General features: G+C 45.1%; 1 protein-coding gene and 1 pseudogene across 1 annotated transcript; one reads left to right on the top strand and one right to left on the bottom strand.

The window, feature by feature from the left end:
- Positions 1-1,068: 1,068 nt before the first annotated feature.
- LOC136488866 (uncharacterized) lies at positions 1,069-1,929 on the top strand. The gene has a single exon (XM_066485660.1). The coding sequence runs from the start codon at positions 1,069-1,071 to the stop codon at positions 1,927-1,929; it is 861 nt and encodes a 286-aa protein (XP_066341757.1).
- Positions 1,930-2,371: 442 nt separating this feature from the next.
- Positions 2,372-17,594, bottom strand: LOC136488867 (cysteine-rich receptor-like protein kinase 43; annotated as a pseudogene).
- Between the last annotated feature and the right edge of the window lie 310 nt (positions 17,595-17,904).

Raw genomic sequence — 17,904 nt, forward strand, 5'->3', positions numbered from 1 at the left:
TCAGGGTGCTCTCCCCCATCGGCCTTCAGGCTCTGGCGCCCTTGCCTGATCCATACTTGGCTGATTGGTGGTTCCATGCCCGGATGGCGGTGCCCGCAGATGTGCGCATAGGCATGGATTGCTTGGTGCTTCTAGTTTGCTGGTTTCTCTGGAAGGAACGCAACCATCGTGTTTTTGATGCTATCTCCGGGCTACCAAATGCCCTCCTAGCTGCACTGGTGGAAGAAGGGAACAACTGGATCGGGGCCGGAAATTCTAATTTGGCGACATTGCTTAGCTTTCTGGCTGTCTAGCGGAGACTGAGCTGCTGACGTTGTTGCACAATTTGTCACCATGTAATCCGTGGCGTCTGGCCTTTGGCCGTGTTTTTTTTTTGGAGTATGTACTTTGCCCAATCAGGTTAGCGGCAAGGCATGCGTCTTGCACTCTAATCCGCTGGCCATGATCTGTGGTGAGTGCTCGTTGTACGGGTCTCCGTACCACCCTCTTCTTAATGAAATACACGGAAGTGTTCGTAAAAAAAAGAGTGCGGTTAGAAAAGAGCTAGGTTTGAAAAAGGTTCAAAGTAGCACTTTTTATGATTTTAGTGGATTGGGATGTCCTCAATCTATGGTGGATCTTGAGGTGAGAGAAGTGGGTCCGAGCGCTAGATGGGACATGGCTTAGGGGAAATGCTCAGCCCCTTCGTTTCCCTCTGGCCAGGCTAAAGGCTTGTCGGTGGCCTGCTGAGCCTGGCTAAGAGGCCCATTCACCTAACCAAATAGGCCTCAAGCCGGCTAAATGGAGTCTGGCAAGGATAGCCAGGAAACCAAATAGGCTATATATTTATGGGGTGGGTGGTCTTGCCTCGAGTAGAAGTCAAAATCGTGTAAGAGCGCCTATAAGGTGTGCAGTGAAGATAAATTGAGGAGGAGAGCGCAAGGCAGTGTTCAAAGTAGTAGCAACAGCGGTGAAGACCATCTGTGGCGCAAGATATGGAAGCTAAGCTGCCCGAGCAAAGTTAAGCATTTTGTATGGCGCCTTGTACAGAATAGTCATCCATTGAGATCAAACCTGATCCGTAGGGGCATGCGAATTGATCCAAAGTGCCCAGTCTGCGAGCGGTTCGACGAAGATGGAGGACATCTCTTTTTCAAATGCAAGACCGTTAGACATGTCTGGAATCAATTACAGTTGGAGACTGAGAGAGCCATGTTGGCATCGATGGACTCAGTGAGGAGTGTAATGGAATATATTTTTCAAACACAGGAAGAGAAAAGAGTGACAATGATCTTTATCTTATGGGCCTGGTGGTCAGAACGTAACAACATCAGGGAAGGTGGGAGGCGCCGGATGGCCTCAGGCATTGCTCAGAGTATCAGGTTGCATGTTGCGGAATCTCTGAACAAACAGACCACGATGATTGCAGGGGTGCCAAGACGTAAGGGAAAATGGTCTAAACCACCAGCTGGGAAGTTGAAGCTAAACTGTGATGCATCGTTCATCCCGTCTGCCGCCATGGGGACCTGGGGCTTTGTTATTAGGGAAAGTGATGGAGACGTTGTCTCAGCAGGAAGAGGCAAAGTGGAGCATCTGCTCGGAGCATTCCAAGCCAAGCTCATATCATGTTTACAGGGGGTCCAAGAGGCCACCCGATTGGGGATTGGCAACCTTGTGCTTGAAACCGACGCTCTGCAAGTCAGGCAGGCTCTCTGCTCGGATGAGTTCGACGCTAGCGTGGTGGGAGGGCTGATTGCCGAGCTCAAGTTCTTGGTGAATGTAAATTTCATTAGCTTTCAGTGCGCCTATGTGCCTAGAGAATGTAATAGGGTGGCTCATGAATTAGCTGCTAGTGGGTATGCTTGTGCTGAGGGGGAGGAGCAAATCTTAGGCTCTCTTTCAGATCACATCAATGTATTTGTTGCTGATGATTTATCAGTACATGAGTAATATATCTACCCTGTTTCAAAAAAAAATCGTGTAATCTAAAACTCCTCAAATTTGCCAAAGTTAGACTACCCATGCCAGACCACCCGGATTGCTCGGGTCTTCCACTTTTGACCTTTGACACATACAGTAACTTGTCAAGCACAATCAATCAGACATGTTCATTAAGATAACTCCATATTGTTCATTTGATATGTTTGTTTATATAATATTTGAATGGGATCATCAATCAATAATTATCTTATCCATATATTGTCCTACAAAATGATGCAACATATAATTCATAATTTACATTGAGCATCACGGCGGGTAAGTCACATTATAATGGCTTTATCGTTCACAGCTAAAGCGACACATAAAACTGACGGGAGGGAATACCAGTTGCCAACCAAAACAAAAAAACAATAATCAAGTAACAAATTCTTCATAAGTGCATAAATGAAAGTGATACAGTGGTTGTGTCCATGATTGCATCTAGACCATATCACCATGGGTGAACTACCTCTGTACACCACAGTTTTCCCTTGCACAGCATGCATTAGTTTACCATTCAGTGAGCATGCCATCTATTGAGCTTGTCAACAATTTCGACTATAGTAGGTCTCTTCTTCTGATCGATATCCACACATTTTAGCCCAGTTTCAATGCATGTTTTTGCTTGCTGGAGGCTATCTGCATCTAGTGATGAGTACTTGGATGCTATGTGCTCATCTGTCAATGCTTGACGAACCTACAGGATTAAAATTGTGAGGATGAGCGATAGTACACAAACTAAATTAAAATAAGCATCAAGATATATATTTAAGTCTTCAAATGCACTTGTAATATATGTAGCCTTGCCTGATCTACAAAGCTCCTTGCAGACATGTCTTTGTCATTCGAAGAGTTCTTCTGTCGAGTTGTGATCTCAATGATTAGTACGCCTAAGCTGTATATGTCAGACCGGGTTGAGATTTCTCCTCTGTAAAGATATTCTGGAGCCATATATCCTCTGGACAACATGAACATCAATGTTGTTACAAAGATCATGGGAGACACAAACGCAATTTAATTTGCAATAAGGAAACGACACAATGGTATGCCGGAATTGTTACTGGACTTACTTTGTTCCCACAACATTTATTGTGTTTATTCAGGTTTGTTCTTCATCAATGATTCTTGAGAGGCCAAAATCTGCAATTTTTGGCACCATGTTATCCCCCAATAATATGTTGGCAGGCTGAAGGTTCAGATGAACAATAGGCCTGTCGCTTCCCTTGTGTAGGTATAGTAAACCCTGGCAGATGCCCTTAATTATCTTGAAGCATGTCGCCCAATTAGGCCTAGAAGATTCATCTGAAGCATTAAACATGAAAACATGGGTCATGTAATATCCAAAAGAATGCATTTCTTTATAACTGATGACAGAACAATTGTGTTGAATGCTTCATTCGCATACAAAAAATGCACTTGTCAAGGTTTCCGTTCGTGGCATATTCGTAGCAGAGGAAGTGCTCAGACACCTCCACACGAATGTGTGTTCCATTGTGCTCGATCACTTTCCTCTCCACTTGATAGCAGCAGCCATATAACCTCACTATATTCTCTAGCTGTCACTTTCACTGTGTCTGCGCCGAGTTCAGAAAGGGAGATTGCTTTGGTTATTTCACTTGAATATTGTATCATCCTATTCGGTAACTACAGTACAGGGTAATTTGCGCCTTTTTCATTTTCTGAACTAAGGTGGTGTCAAACCCAATTTTAAGGATAAAATTGAATGCACAAAACTCGTGTGTGCCCAGGAATCAATCACACACACAAGCTGACAAATTACATAAAGTATCATCACGGTGTCTCATACATCAGATTTATAATAAAACTTAGTCTTATACATCACAGCGGAAAAATAAAAAGATAATAAAACTCTCGTGGGCGTCATCACAGGGAAGGTCAACTGGTTGACCACAAGCCTAATAATCCTCCGGGAAATCCTCATACCCGTTGTCATCTGTTACCCATCCGGGATTTTTATCCAAGTAAAAAAAAATAAAGTGTAAGTACATTCCGTACTTAGCAAGCTAACATGGGGTTATGAAGCTCAAAAAGGATAGACTCTGGTTTACTGCAGATAGCATTTTTAATAGGTCAAGCTTTTATTCTCAAGTATTATCAAGTTATGCTTAAGCTCCCATTTAATCCCATATGAACAATTATCAGAGTCAAGTGTATCATATATCCATCATATACCATCATAAATGATCATCAACAAGTATCCAATTATTCTGTGAGTTTTCCGGGCCGCTCGTAACCGTGAGCACGGCTGTTATAACAGTTTGTTACCCTCTGCAGAGGTGGTGCACATTCACCGCGAGTCGTGATCCCCATATGCCCGGGTTAATTACTCCCATGTCACTTTCAAGGTGAGCGGGCAGGGTACATTATGAAGCCATTTCATAGGTTTCCCTAACAAGTTAGGGCCGCTAGGTTTCCTTGGCAGGCAGATGTAGGGACCCCCCTTTCCTATGGCACAAATCCATCGCGGCTATATTCATAGGAACAGAGGCAGCCCTATACCCAAAGTGGCAAGCCCCATTTGCGCCAAAAAGGTAACCTCTAACCAGCTAGGAAAGGTCCTATTACTGAGCTAAAGTCAGAGCCATATGACTCTCCCGGTTGCACTGTCAGTCCCAGCTTTTGCCGACAGATAAGTCCTTATGGAGGGCCGGGAGCAACATGAACAAAGGTCATTTGCACTTTCGCCCTATGGAACAGTTGTTATAAATCATGTTACTCACTTTGTTCCATAGTATCATTCATCAACATGTATGTCAAGTTCAGTTAGAGCACTAGCAATCTACCCATATGCATTTAACCCATAGGAGACAAGGAACAGGATAAACAATCACTAGGATGTCCTTACGGGTATCAAAATTAGACACATGCAAATGAGTAATTGATTAAAGTGAAATAAGACATCAAGGAAGGCCCATGTTATACTTGTCTTGGTTCACAAACTCGTGCTGGTCCTGCTGGTCGTCGAAGAGTTCTTGGTCTCCCACATTTTCCTCACCGTCTGAACGCGACCAACACAGCAACATACAACATTCCAAAAGCATTCATGCAAAGCAAACATTCCTATTATTAGAACAGTACACCAACAGTATTGAAATCAAGATAAAATGTTTGTAAAACTAATCTACGTCTCGCTACGATCACGTCAACGCGAAGTTCACGAAAAACGGAGCTAAAATGCGAAAGTTATGATTTAAACGGGTTTTCCTATAGCCATATATTTAATTAAATCTAATCATGAAATTAAAAAGTTCCAAACTTGACTAACAGTAGGTCCAACATGTAGCTTATGAAATTACGAAGCTAACGCGATTTGAATGGATCAATTCGGAGCTAAAACGACAATTTTATAAGCGAAACTGTTCAAATGGCATTTCTGTAAATACTGAAAACATATTTTTGACTTAAGCCGTGGAGTTTACGCTTTCCAATCGAGATTGCGCATTCGAGGAAATACGCTTTGGACTGCGGGTTAGGACTTAGAAAAGTCCAAGGACACTTTCGCAAAACAACCACGCGAAGGAGTAACTTCTAATCCTGGCCGTTGGATTAGAAACATGCGGTTCAGATTAGACCTAGGGAGGGAGAGAGAGAATATTCCGGCCAGCCACAGTGTCGCCGGCGGTGAGGCGCCATTGCCGGCGGCGTGGAGGTCACGGTCGCGCGCGGTTAGGGTCTAGGGTTCACCAAATGGACATCCAAGCGCACCGGGGGACGCGGGGGAGGAAGGGGGTCTCGGCCAAGCCGTTACGGCGGCCGGGAACGACGGCTAGCGCGGTGGCCGCCATGGCCGGCGACCACGGCTCACGGAGCTCGCGGCCAAGGCTCGAGAAGCCAAGAAACAAGAAATAAGCTGCTCGGGGAGAGAGAGGGAAGAACGGCGAGGCTCACCGCGGTGAAAACCGGAGCGGAGACGGCTCGGTGACGGTGGTTCGCGCGGAGGTTCCGAGCTCGACGATGGCGGATCCCGGTGACCACGGCTGCGGCGGTTGCGGCCTTCCTCGGTGCTTGGCAAGCGCGAAAACGAGAGCGGGGGGGGGGCAGCCGGGTGCGCGCGGGGGGTCTGGCTGCTATTTGAAGCGGTTGAGGCACCAGGGGGGCGCTCCCACGACGCCGTTCGTGGGCGGCGGTTGCGGCATCGCGATTGACTGGCGTGGGGCGAGCGGGAGGTTGGGGGCGGCGCTGACAGGTGGGGCCAGGCAGTCAGCAGCTGGGCGCGGGCGCAGGCGCGCGGCAACGGTTGGCGCTCGAGTGGGCCGGCGGGGCTTGCTGGGCCGAGCGGCCGAGGCGCGCGGCTGGGCTGGCGCGGCTGCTGGGCTGCGGGGAAAAAGGGGAGAGGGGCTAGCGGGCCGAATGCAAGGAAGGAGGGGGAGAAGAAAAAAAGAATTCTTTTCCTTTTTCCAATGATTTTCCAAATTTCATTTTCAATTAGATTTTGAATTCATTAGGAATTTGAATCAATACCATTCATCACAAAAATAAATATGTAGCAGAATGTATGCATCACTTGTAGCTAATCTTAATCTTATATTTGATTTTAGTTTTATAAAAATTATTTGTTTCCTATATTTCAATGCTCACCAAGATTGTTTAAATAAATCAATTTGGCTATTTCTAAAAATTGCAAATTTAGGGTGTTACAATTCTACCCCCCTTAAGATGAATCTCGTCCTCGAGATTCGGGTGATTGCTTACTCAAACAGTTGGGGATAAGTCTTTCTCAGATCCTCTTCTCTTTCCTAAGTAGCCTCATCCTTTGTATAACGATTCCACTGCACCTTGCACATCTTTACTGTTCGGCTTCTCGTAACTCTTTCGGCAGTTTCCAAGATCTTTATCGGATACTCTTCATAAGTAAGATCTTCCTTGACAGCAAGTTCTTCCAAAGGAATTTGTTCTTCTGGTACCCTCAGACACTTTTTCCATTGGGAAACATAGAACACGTCGTGCACACCGGACAAGCTCTCAGGCAGTTCCAACTGATAAGCTACTTCTCCACGTCTCTCTAGGATCTTAAAAGGTCCTATATACCTTGGTGCTAACTTTCCCTTCATATTGAATCTTCTCACACTTCTCATTGGTGACACTTTCAAGTACACATAATCACCAATCTCGAAAGTCAGCTCTCTTCTGCGGGTATCAGCGTAACTCTTCTGTCGGGACTGAGCTACTCTCAAATTGTCTCTAATCATTCTCACTTGTTCTTCTGTGTTTCTAATGACATCCGGGACCAAACACTTGAGTTTCTCCTGTCTGATTCCAGAACAAAGGCGTTCTACACTTACATCCATACAACGCCTCGAAAGGTGCCATCTTGAGACTCTTCTGGTAACTGTTGTTATACGAGAACTCTACGTAAGGCAGACTCTTATCCCAACTATCACCATACTGAAGTGCACAGGCTCTAAACATATCTTCCAAAATCTGGTTGATCCTTTCAGTCTGTCCATCAGTTTGCGGGTGGTAAGCAGAACTGAAATTCAACTTTGTTCCCAAGGATCTATGTACTTTATGCCAGAATTGCGATGTAAATTGGGTGCCTCTATCCGACACAATCTTCTTGGGAACACCATGTAAGCACACTATTCTTTCCATGTACAACTCTGCTAATCTTGCACCATTATAGGTAGTCTAGACTGGTAAAAAGTGAGCAACCTTGGTGAGTCGATCTACTATTACCCATATTGAATCATAACCTCTTTGAGTGCGGGGTAATCCTACGATAAAGTCCATACCAACTTCTTCCCATTTCCATTCAGGGATCTTTAGTGGTTGTAGTAACCCTACAGGTCTTTGATGCTTAGCTTTCACTCTTTGACAAGTGTCACACAAAGCCACATATTCTGCCACATCTCTCTTCAAACCATACCACCAATACTTCTCCTTGAGATCCAAGTACATCTTGGTACTTCCGGGATGTATAGAATAAGCAGACTCATGGGCCTCTTGCAGAATTGCATCTCGGATAGCTTTCACTTCAGGTACACATATCCTTTTTCCGAACCAAAGAGTGCCATTCTCATCCATTCTGAATCCGGGTGCCTTTCCAAGCACTACATTCTCTGCTATCTCCTTAAGTTTTTCATCCTCCAATTGACTTTTGTGTATCTCCTGCTCCAATGTAGGCTCTATCACCAATTCCATTGCATTAGTGACCAGGCTCAAGTTGAGATACTCCATTTCAGCACACAACTCTGCTGACATAGATGTTATCTGAAGTCCATTAGCATAGCTCTTTCTGCTAAGTGCATCAGCTACGACGTTTGCCTTTCCCGGGTGATAATGCACTTCCAAATCATAGTCATTGATCAATTCCAACCAACGACGTTGTCTTAGATTCAGATCTAATTGGGTAAAGATATACTTCAAACTCTTATGATCAGTATAGATATCACTCTTATGTCCAATCAGATAATGTCTCCAGATCTTTAAAGCATGAACCACAGCTGCCAATTCCAAGTCATGAGTAGGATAATTCAACTCATGCTTCCTTAGTTGTCTAGATGCATATGCAACCACTCTTCCTTCTTACATAAGCACACATCCAAGACCCAAACGGGATGCATCACAATGTATAGAGAAGTTCTTGCTTAAATAGGGCAAGATTAATACTGGAGCTGTAGTCAATCTCTTCTTTAGCTCTTCAAAGTTTGCCTGGCATTTATCCGACCATACATACTTAGCATTCTTTTCCAACAGGGCTGTCATAGGCTTGGCTAGCTTGGAAAAACCTTCAATGAACCTTCGGTAATATCCAGCTAGTCCCAAAAAGCTACGAATCTCACTTACAGTTGTTGGTGGTTTCCAATTCAGTACATCTTGCACTTTGCCTGGATCCACTGCTATTCCACCATTGGAGACAACGTGACCCAGAAAAGAGACTTCCTTTAACCAAAACTCACACTTGCTCCGCTTAGCGTACAATTTATGTTCTCTAGCTTTTGCAAGACCAACCTTATGTGTTCCGCATGGTCCTCTTCAGTCTTGGAGAATATTAGTATGTCATCTATGAATACTACCACAAATTTATCCAGAAACTCCATGAACACCTTATTCATCAGATACATGAAGTATGCGGGTGCATTGGTCAAACCAAAAGATATAACGGTGTACTCATATAATCCATGCCGTGTAGTGAATGCTGTCTTGGGTATGTCCGAGTTCCGAATCTTAAGCTGATGATACCCAGATCGGAGATCAATCTTGGAGAACACTTGTGCTCCTCTCAACTGATCAAACAAATCATCAATCCTAGGCAAAGGGTATTTATTCTTGATGGTAACCTCATTAAGTGAGCGGTAATCCACACACATCCGTTGACTACCATCCTTCTTATGCACAAAGATCACAAGTGCCCCCCATGGGGAAGAACTAGGGCGTATGAAACCTTTTTCTTGCAACTCTTTTAGTTGTTTCTTAAGCTCTTCTAATTCATTAACTCCCATTCTATATGGACGTTTAGCTATTGGTGTAGTTCCAGGTAATAATTCAATAATGAATTCAATGTCTCGGTCAGGTGGCATACCTGGCAAGTCATCGGGGAAGACATCCGGGAACTCCTCCACGACACGATCTTGTTCATTGACTTCACCATCTAGCTGGTTCACTGTGGCTATAGGCTGAGCTTGCACTACAACTTCTACACAGATTCTATCTCCATTGAGTGATGTCACAACCATAGATTTCTCCTGACACTGAATCACTGCCCTGTGTTGTTTCATCCAATCCATTCCCAGGATAAGATCAATTCCCGCTGTTCTCAACACAATAGGCTTCACTTTGAAGTCTACCCCCCTTAAGGAAATGCTAGTTGAGGGGCTCCAATAAGAAGCGAGCATACTACCTCCCGGGGAATTCACTAGTATGGGGTTTTTCATGGCACACAAAGGTATGCTATGCATTCTAACAAAAGCTTGGGAGATAAAAGAATGCGAAGCACCAGAATCAAAAAGTACGGTAGCAGAGATAGAGTTGACGCTGAACGTACCCAACATGACCTCAGGCGTCTCCTAAGCTGCATCAGATGACACATAGTTCACCTTTGCTGTGAGAGGTGGTCGGGCGTTGAACTTTTGATTGCTGGTCTGGTTCTGAGGTGCTTGTTGGTTCTGCTTCTTAGGACACTGATGAGCATAGTGACCTACTTCTCCACATCGGTAACAGGCATTGGGATTGTTGGGTGCACCACTCTTCATAGGAGCATTGTTAGGCACTCCCTGGCGTGTTGCAGGATTGCTAGTCTGTTGCGGGGGTACGCTGATTTCCAAACTGTTGCTGGTACTGAGGGCGTTGTTGGAACTAGTTCCGCTGAGGATACTGACCACGGTTTCCCTGGTGAGTTGGTCCTTGATTCCTCTGCTAGAAACCTTGCTGGGGATAAGCACGTGGGCGAGTGTTGCTTCTAGAAGCTTGCCCTTGGAGCCTTCTCTTCTTAGCTTCCATCTCCTTGCGCTTATCATCAATCACGATTGCGTGATTCACCAAAGACTGGAAGTTAGGATAAGTATTAGACATTAGCTGGAGCTGCAGTTCATCATAGAGTCCCTTGAGGAAACGACGTTGCTTATCCTTGTCATCCGCTACATCATTAGGAGCGTAGCGTGATAGTTGTGCGAACTTGTCCCGATACTCCGCCACAGTCATTGATCCTTGCTTGAGAGATCTGAATTCTTCCTGCTTCAGTTCCACTAGTCCATTAGGAATATGGTATGACCGGAAACTGTCCTTGAATTCCTGCCAAGTGATAGCAGGAGCATTGTTGGGACGTCCAAACTGGAATGATTCCCACCAATCCTGAGCAGCTCCTTGGAGTTGCCCGGAAGCGTGCAACACCTTCTCAAGGTCGTTGCATTGTGCTATGTTCTGTTGTTTCTCCACAGCACGCAACCAATCATCAGCCCCCATAGGGTCTGAGGCATGGGTGAACACCGGTGGACGACCTTTCATAAACTCTCCACGCTTATCTCTAACCTGGACAGGCGGTGGCCCTCTTGCAGGTTCATTGTCCAAGCGCTGCATCATAGCTTGCATCAGCTGCGCTTGCATTCCCAATATCTGTTCCATGGTCACAGGTGGCGGTGGTGGATTTATAAGAGCATCACGCCCACGACCACGGCCTCTGCCTCTTCCACCTCTTGCGGCCATCTATTTTCCAATAAATGTGCAAAATTTAGAGATTTTTCCAATTATAGAGAGCTTACAAAAGATAAGAAACAATGCTGAGAATTTTCTGGACAAGATTCAAATTCAGCAGTTCAGTAAAACTGTTATAACTCGAGTTTTAGAGATCCAACAGAGGTGCACCAAGATTCGTTAGAAATCTTAGGACATCAGCTACAACTTTCATTTAGACCACTTTTACAGATTCGGACTCACACATAGTCAAAAGTAGAGCTAAACCGAAACTGTTCTAAGTTCCAGACAGCGCAGGAACATCAACTTGTGACAGCTAGATCTCCCAAACCTGAACAACTATTGACGTGATTCCAAAGACACTTGAAAGATACAGAGGTCTAGTTATCTCCACAAAAATTTCAGAATTTTTATCATCCTAGATTTCGAGATACCAGATAAAGAACACAGGCTGCTCCAGAAATCAGCACAGCAGAGATAAGATAAAACGAAACATCTGCATTAAGATTTCATTCTAAATTTAAAGTTCCAATCTAAGGAAGTTGTGGACATGCCCACAAACTTCCAGCAATCAAGCAAAATACCAAATCAACCAAGTTCACAAATTAAACATCTAATCAACCAAGTTCACAAGACCAACAAGACTAAATAGGAACACGAACTAACGATGTGGTAATCTAGATCAAGGCACCTAACACCTATGGAGCGGTGTCAATCATGGTGAAGGACCGGCGCTTCTTCTTGTAGATGGAAGGCTGTCCCAGTTGTGCTCGAAGTTCATCCACTTGTTTCTGAAGACGTCTCTGCGCCCTCTGAGATGCACACAGTTCTCCTTTGACCTCATCATCCACTCCCTGCATAGCGTGGATATGCTGCACCATTGCCTCCAGGGTTGGGTCATTCTCTGGTGGAGCAAAAACCTGCCAAACACCCTCATGATCATTCCAAGGAAGGAACCTGAAGTGATCCTCCCTCATGGCCTCAAAGCAACGACCATGGTAGTGGATGTAGGCATTCTGTGCTGCATCCTCCATGCCATCCAAAGCATGGGCTCTCCTGGCAGGGGCACAGTGGACAGTCTCCACCTCATGTCCATTATTGATATCGTTCCAAGCGGTGACCACCAGCTCTACCTTCCAGAAGGTAGCCTCCAATGGATGCTGGTACTCGGCGCAGTGGTAGCTGATGGAGGCATGCAAATCGAGGAAGTAGTCGTCCAGCACGTGGGTGAGGAGAGTGTGGTAGTAGGCTGTCTCTGGAGCTGGCTTGAAGTAGTACTTGCACTTCCAGCCAATCTCCTCGTCCTCCACGGGGGCAGCTGGGGAGGGTGCAGGTATAGGGGAAGTAGCCGTCGACTCCTCAGGTGTAGCTACCACAGGATAGACGGGCACGGCGACTGGTGTAGGAGCAGGTGTAGGCGTCGGTGTAGCCATCTCCTCGTCGTCAGAGATGATCACAATCTCCCTCTCCGCCTGTGGGGCACGCGGGGTGAACATGGCACGATAGCCGGCGGTGCTGAGTCGAGCAGTCTTCGGATTATGAGACATCTATAGATTTAAAGTGAGATAGAATTAGAATCAACAATTTTAAATAATAGATTGAGGTATGAAAGCATAAATGCTTTAATAAAATAACAAGAATAAGTCAGTAAGCAAGAAACCAGAGGAGCAAATATGCTAAAACGACTATTTTCTAACTAGGCTTGCGTCCTACAGTCAACACGTCTCTGATACCAATTTGTCACACCCCAATTTTAAGGATAAAATTGAATGCACAAAACTCGTGTGTGCCCAGGAATCAATCACACACACAAGCTGACAAATTACATAAAGTTATCATCACGGTGTCTCATACATCAGAGTTATAATAAAACTTAGTCTTATACATCACAGCGGAAAAATAAAAAGATAATAAAACTCTCGTGGGCGTCATCACAGGGAAGGTCAACTGGTTGACCACAAGCCTAATAATCCTCTGGGAAATCCTCATACCCGTTGTCATCTGTTACCCATCCGGGATTTTTATCCAAGTAAAAAAAAATAAACAAGTGTAAGTACATTCCGTACTTAGCAAGCTAACATGGGGTTATGAGGCTCAAAAAGGATAGACTCTGGTTTACTGCAGATAGCATTTTTAATAGGTCAAGCTTTTATTCTCAAGTATTATCAAGTTATGCTTAAGCTCCCATTTAATCCCATATGAACAATTATCAGAGTCAAGTGTATCATATATCCATCATATACCATCATAAATGATCATCAACAAGTATCCAATTATTCTGTGAGTTTTCCGGGCCGCTCGTAACCGTGAGCACGGCTGTTATAACAGTTTGTTACCCTCTGCAGAGGTGGTGCACATTCACCGCGAGTCGTGATCCCCATATGCCCGGGTTAATTACTCCCATGTCACTTCCAAGGTGAGCGGGCAGGGTACATTATGAAGCCATTTCATAGGTTTCCCTAACAAGTTAGGGCCGCTAGGTTTCCTTGGCAGGCAGATGTAGGGACCCCCCTTTCCTATGGCACAAATCCATCGCGGCTATACTCATAGGAACAGAGGCAGCCCTATACCCAAAGTGGCAAGCCCCATTTGCGCCAAAAAGGTAACCTCTAACCAGCTAGGAAAGGTCCTATTACTGAGCTAAACTCAGAGCCATATGACTCTCCTGGTTGCACTGTCAGTCCCAGCTTTTGCCGACAGATAAGTTCTTATGGAGGGCCGGGAGCAACATGAACAAAGGTCATTTGCACTTTCGCCCTATGGAACAGTTGTTATAAATCATGTTACTCACTTTGTTCCATAGTATCATTCATCAACATGTATGTCAAGCTCAGTTAGAGCACTAGCAATCTACCCATATGCATTTAACCCATAGGAGATAAGGAACAGGATAAACAATCACTAGGATGTCCTTACGGGTATCAAAATTAGACACATGCAAATGAGTAATTGATTAAAGTGAAATAGGACATCAAGGAAGGCCCATGTTATACTTGCCTTGGTTCACAAACTCGTGCTGGTCCTGCTGGTCGTCGAAGAGTTCTTGGTCTCCCACGTTTTCCTCACCTTCTGAACGCGACCAACACAGCAACATACAATATTCTAAAAGCATTCATGCAAAGCAAACATTCCTATCATTAGAACAGTACACCAACAGTATTGAAATCAAGATAAAATGTTTGTAAAACTAATCTATGTCTCGCTACGATCACGTCAACGCGAAGTTCACGAAAAACGGAGCTAAAATGCGAAAGTTATGATTTAAACAGGTTTTTCTATAGCCATATATTTAATTAAATCTAATCATGAAATTAAAAAGTTCCAAACTTGACTAACAGTAGCTCCAACATGTAGCCTATGAAATTACGAAGCTAACGCGATTTGAATGGATCAATTCGGAGCTAAAACGACAATTTTATAAGCGAAACAGTTCAAATGGCATTTCTGTAAATACTAAAAACGTATTTTTGACTTAAGCCGTGGAGTTTACGCTTTCCAATCGAGATTACGCATTCGGGGAAATACGCTTTGGACTGCGGGTTAGGACTTAGAAAAGTCTAGGGACTCTTTCGCAAAACAGCCACGCGAAGGGGTAACTTCTAATCCTGGCCGTTGGATTAGAAACGTGCGGTTCAGATTAGACCTAGGGAGGGAGAGAGAGAATATTCCGGCCGGCCACAGTGTCGCCGGCGGTGAGGCGCCATTGCCGGCGGCGTGGAGGTCACGGTCGCGCGCGGTTAGGGTCTAGGGTTCACCAAATGGACATCCAAGCGCACCGGGGGACGCGGGGGAGGAAGGGGGTCTCGGCCAAGCTGTTACGGCGGCCGGGAACGGCGGCTAGCACGGTGGCCGCCATGGCCGGCGACCACGGCTCGCGGAGCTCGCGGAGCTCGCGGCCAAGGCTCGAGAAGCCAAGAAACGAGAAATAAGCTGCTCGGGGAGAGAGAGGGAAGAACGGCGAGGCTCACCGCGGTGAAAACCGGAGCGGAGACGGCTCGGTGACGGTGGTTTGCGCGAAGGTTCCGAGCTCGACGATGGCGGATCCCGGTGACCACGACAGCGGCGGTTGCGGCCTTCCTCGGTGCTTGGCAAGCGCGAAAACGAGAGCGGGGGGGCAGCCGGGTGCGCGCGGGGGGTCTGGCTGCTATTTGAAGCGGCCGAGGCACTAGGGGGGGCGCTCCCACGACGCCGTTCGTGGGCGGCGGTTGCGGCATCGCGATTGACTGGCGCGGGGCGAGCGGGAGGTTGGGGGCGGCGCCGACAGGTGGGGCCAGGCAGTCAGCGGCTGGGCGCGGGCGATCGAGGCGCGCGGCTGGGCTGGCGCGGCTGCTGGGCTGCGGGGAAAAAGGGGAGAGGGGCCAGCGGGCCGAATGCAAGGAAGGAGGGGGAGAAGAAAAAAAAAGAATTCTTTTCCTTTTTCCAACGATTTTCCAAATTTCATTTTCAATTAGATTTTGAATTCATTTGGAATTTGAATCAAAACCATTCATCACAAAAATAAATATGTAGCAAAATGTATGCATCACTTGTAGCTAATCTTAATCTTATATTTGATTTTAGTTTTATAAAAATTATTTGTTTCCTATATTTCAATGCTCACCAAGATTGTTTAAATAAATCAATTTGGCTATTTCTAAAAATTGCAAATTTAGGGTGTTACAGGTGGACTCATTACCTATTGTTTCGGTAAACAGTGATGTGCATTGGCATGTCGCATTTCTTCTCATTTCTCAACCTTCCGATCCAAATTTGCCTCCGATCAATTGCTGGTACATCACAAATGCAATACTAGAGAATTTATACACAACCATAACTAGCTAGTACTGGTAATACCACAGAGCAGAAATAATGTTTGCAGGCTGTCCCGCTAAAATCTATTTGGCCTATCCTCTGCCAGAGATGCTATCACTATAACATCTCCATGGCTCAGATATCTCCAAAGAGGTGAATTAGCTTGAAGTTTGGACCATGTTGATTGAATTCACCTGGTCATCCTATTATATTTCCTTTTGAGCATGCTTCAATTTGATTTCAAGTGCATTCCATGGGTTAGCATCAAAATCATTTCTATAGTTGTATGCTACTCCCTCCATTCGAAATTGTAATTCGTTCCGTCTTTTTTGGATACATAGCTTTTACTTATGCATCTAGACATAATATATATCTAGGTGCATAGGAAAAAGCTAGATACCTAGAAAAGCACTTACAATTTGGAATGAACTACTATAGTACCATGTGTAATAGAATTCCTGCCATCAATCAGCGGCCCATCAAAAAACTGTAGGAACCTAGATCAATATGAAGAAAAGCAGTAATACAACTACTAATAGGATTGTATATATCATACCGAAAACCAGTCAAAACAAATGTACACACAAACAAGAGAACATGGATGCCATAGCAAGAAACACCACGAAATTACAATACAGGAGAGCAATAGAAAAGTACAACAGCAATTCACTGGTCCAACCTTCTCTCTATACATATAAACACATTTGCACACCATCACTAACTTTTAGAAGAAATCCGAACTGGGACTAAGTAGTAGGAATAAATAAACCACATGTACAAGAAAAATAGATTGATCATTATGCGGCCAAGAAGGAAGCTTTCAGGTTTCATAGTTTATTATTGGCACGATGGTTGCATAATCAATCTTTCTAATCAGTTAGACTGGATAGAGCAGCAGTGAAGAAATAAGAGGAAGCCAACAGCACCAGTCCAATGTTAGCACGATGTCCGATTAATCGCGATTAGTCGCGACTAATCATCCTGGACGGTCTTAGCTACTCGACCAGGGCCTCCGACTTGCCAGACCGTCCAGAAACCTAGTTGTCCGTTTGGTCGTCGTCCAGTCGCGATTAATCGTCCGTCCAGGCTGTGTGGTCGTCCAGCCGAAGAGTAGGCTGCATCTCAGAGTTGGGCCTAGCTAGCTGTCTTATGTTTTGGCCCAAGCCCATTAGGGTTTCTCTTTTTTTCTACCCCTCACACCCTCGGCAAAATATTCAGTGCAAACCACATCTTCGGTGCAATCGTGAAAACCCTTTGCAAAACCATACTTAGGAGTTTTCAAAAAAAAAATTGAAACTATGCACACCAATAGTACATCTGTAGATGTGCACTGTCACAAAATTTTAGATTCAAACTCGTTTTGCAAAAAATCATATGAAAATAACAAATTTCATTTGCATATGCACTATAGGACAATTTTCATGTGTGTTATTTTTGTATGAATTTTTGCAAAACGAGTTTGAATCTAAAATTTTGTGACAGTGCACATCTACAGATGCACTATTGGTGTGCATAGTTTCAAATTTTTTGAAAACTCCTAAGTATGGTTTTGCAAAGGGTTTTCACGATTGCACCGAAGATGTGGTTTGCACTGAATTTTTTGCCCACTCCCTCAGCCTCTCACTCACTCAGAAGTCAGCAGAACACACGCACTCTTCTCACCTCTCCTGTCCAGCTACAGCAGCTGCCTCCATTGCTACAGCTCCCTCTCCTCCTCTCCTCCCTTCCGGTTCCCAGCTGCTCCACCCTCCCTTCCAGCTGCCCTCCCTCTCTTGTGGCTGCTGCTGCAGGCGCACAGGTCTACAGATCCAGCGGGTGCGCAGGTGGAAGTGTACATGCCTGAGGCCGATTCAAGGAGAAGTTGGTTCTGCTCCAGCCTCTTCAGTTGCATCAGGCTCAGCGGCTGCTGGTTCAACATCGTCAGCTGCTCCAGATGTTTCATCTCTTGTTGAGAAGGCCCAAGCAAAACTATATAATATATATATGGTATATATCAGTCCCCAT

This window comes from Miscanthus floridulus, chromosome 10 (assembly GCF_019320115.1).
Source record: "Miscanthus floridulus cultivar M001 chromosome 10, ASM1932011v1, whole genome shotgun sequence".
Classification (NCBI taxonomy): domain Eukaryota; kingdom Viridiplantae; phylum Streptophyta; class Magnoliopsida; order Poales; family Poaceae; genus Miscanthus; species Miscanthus floridulus.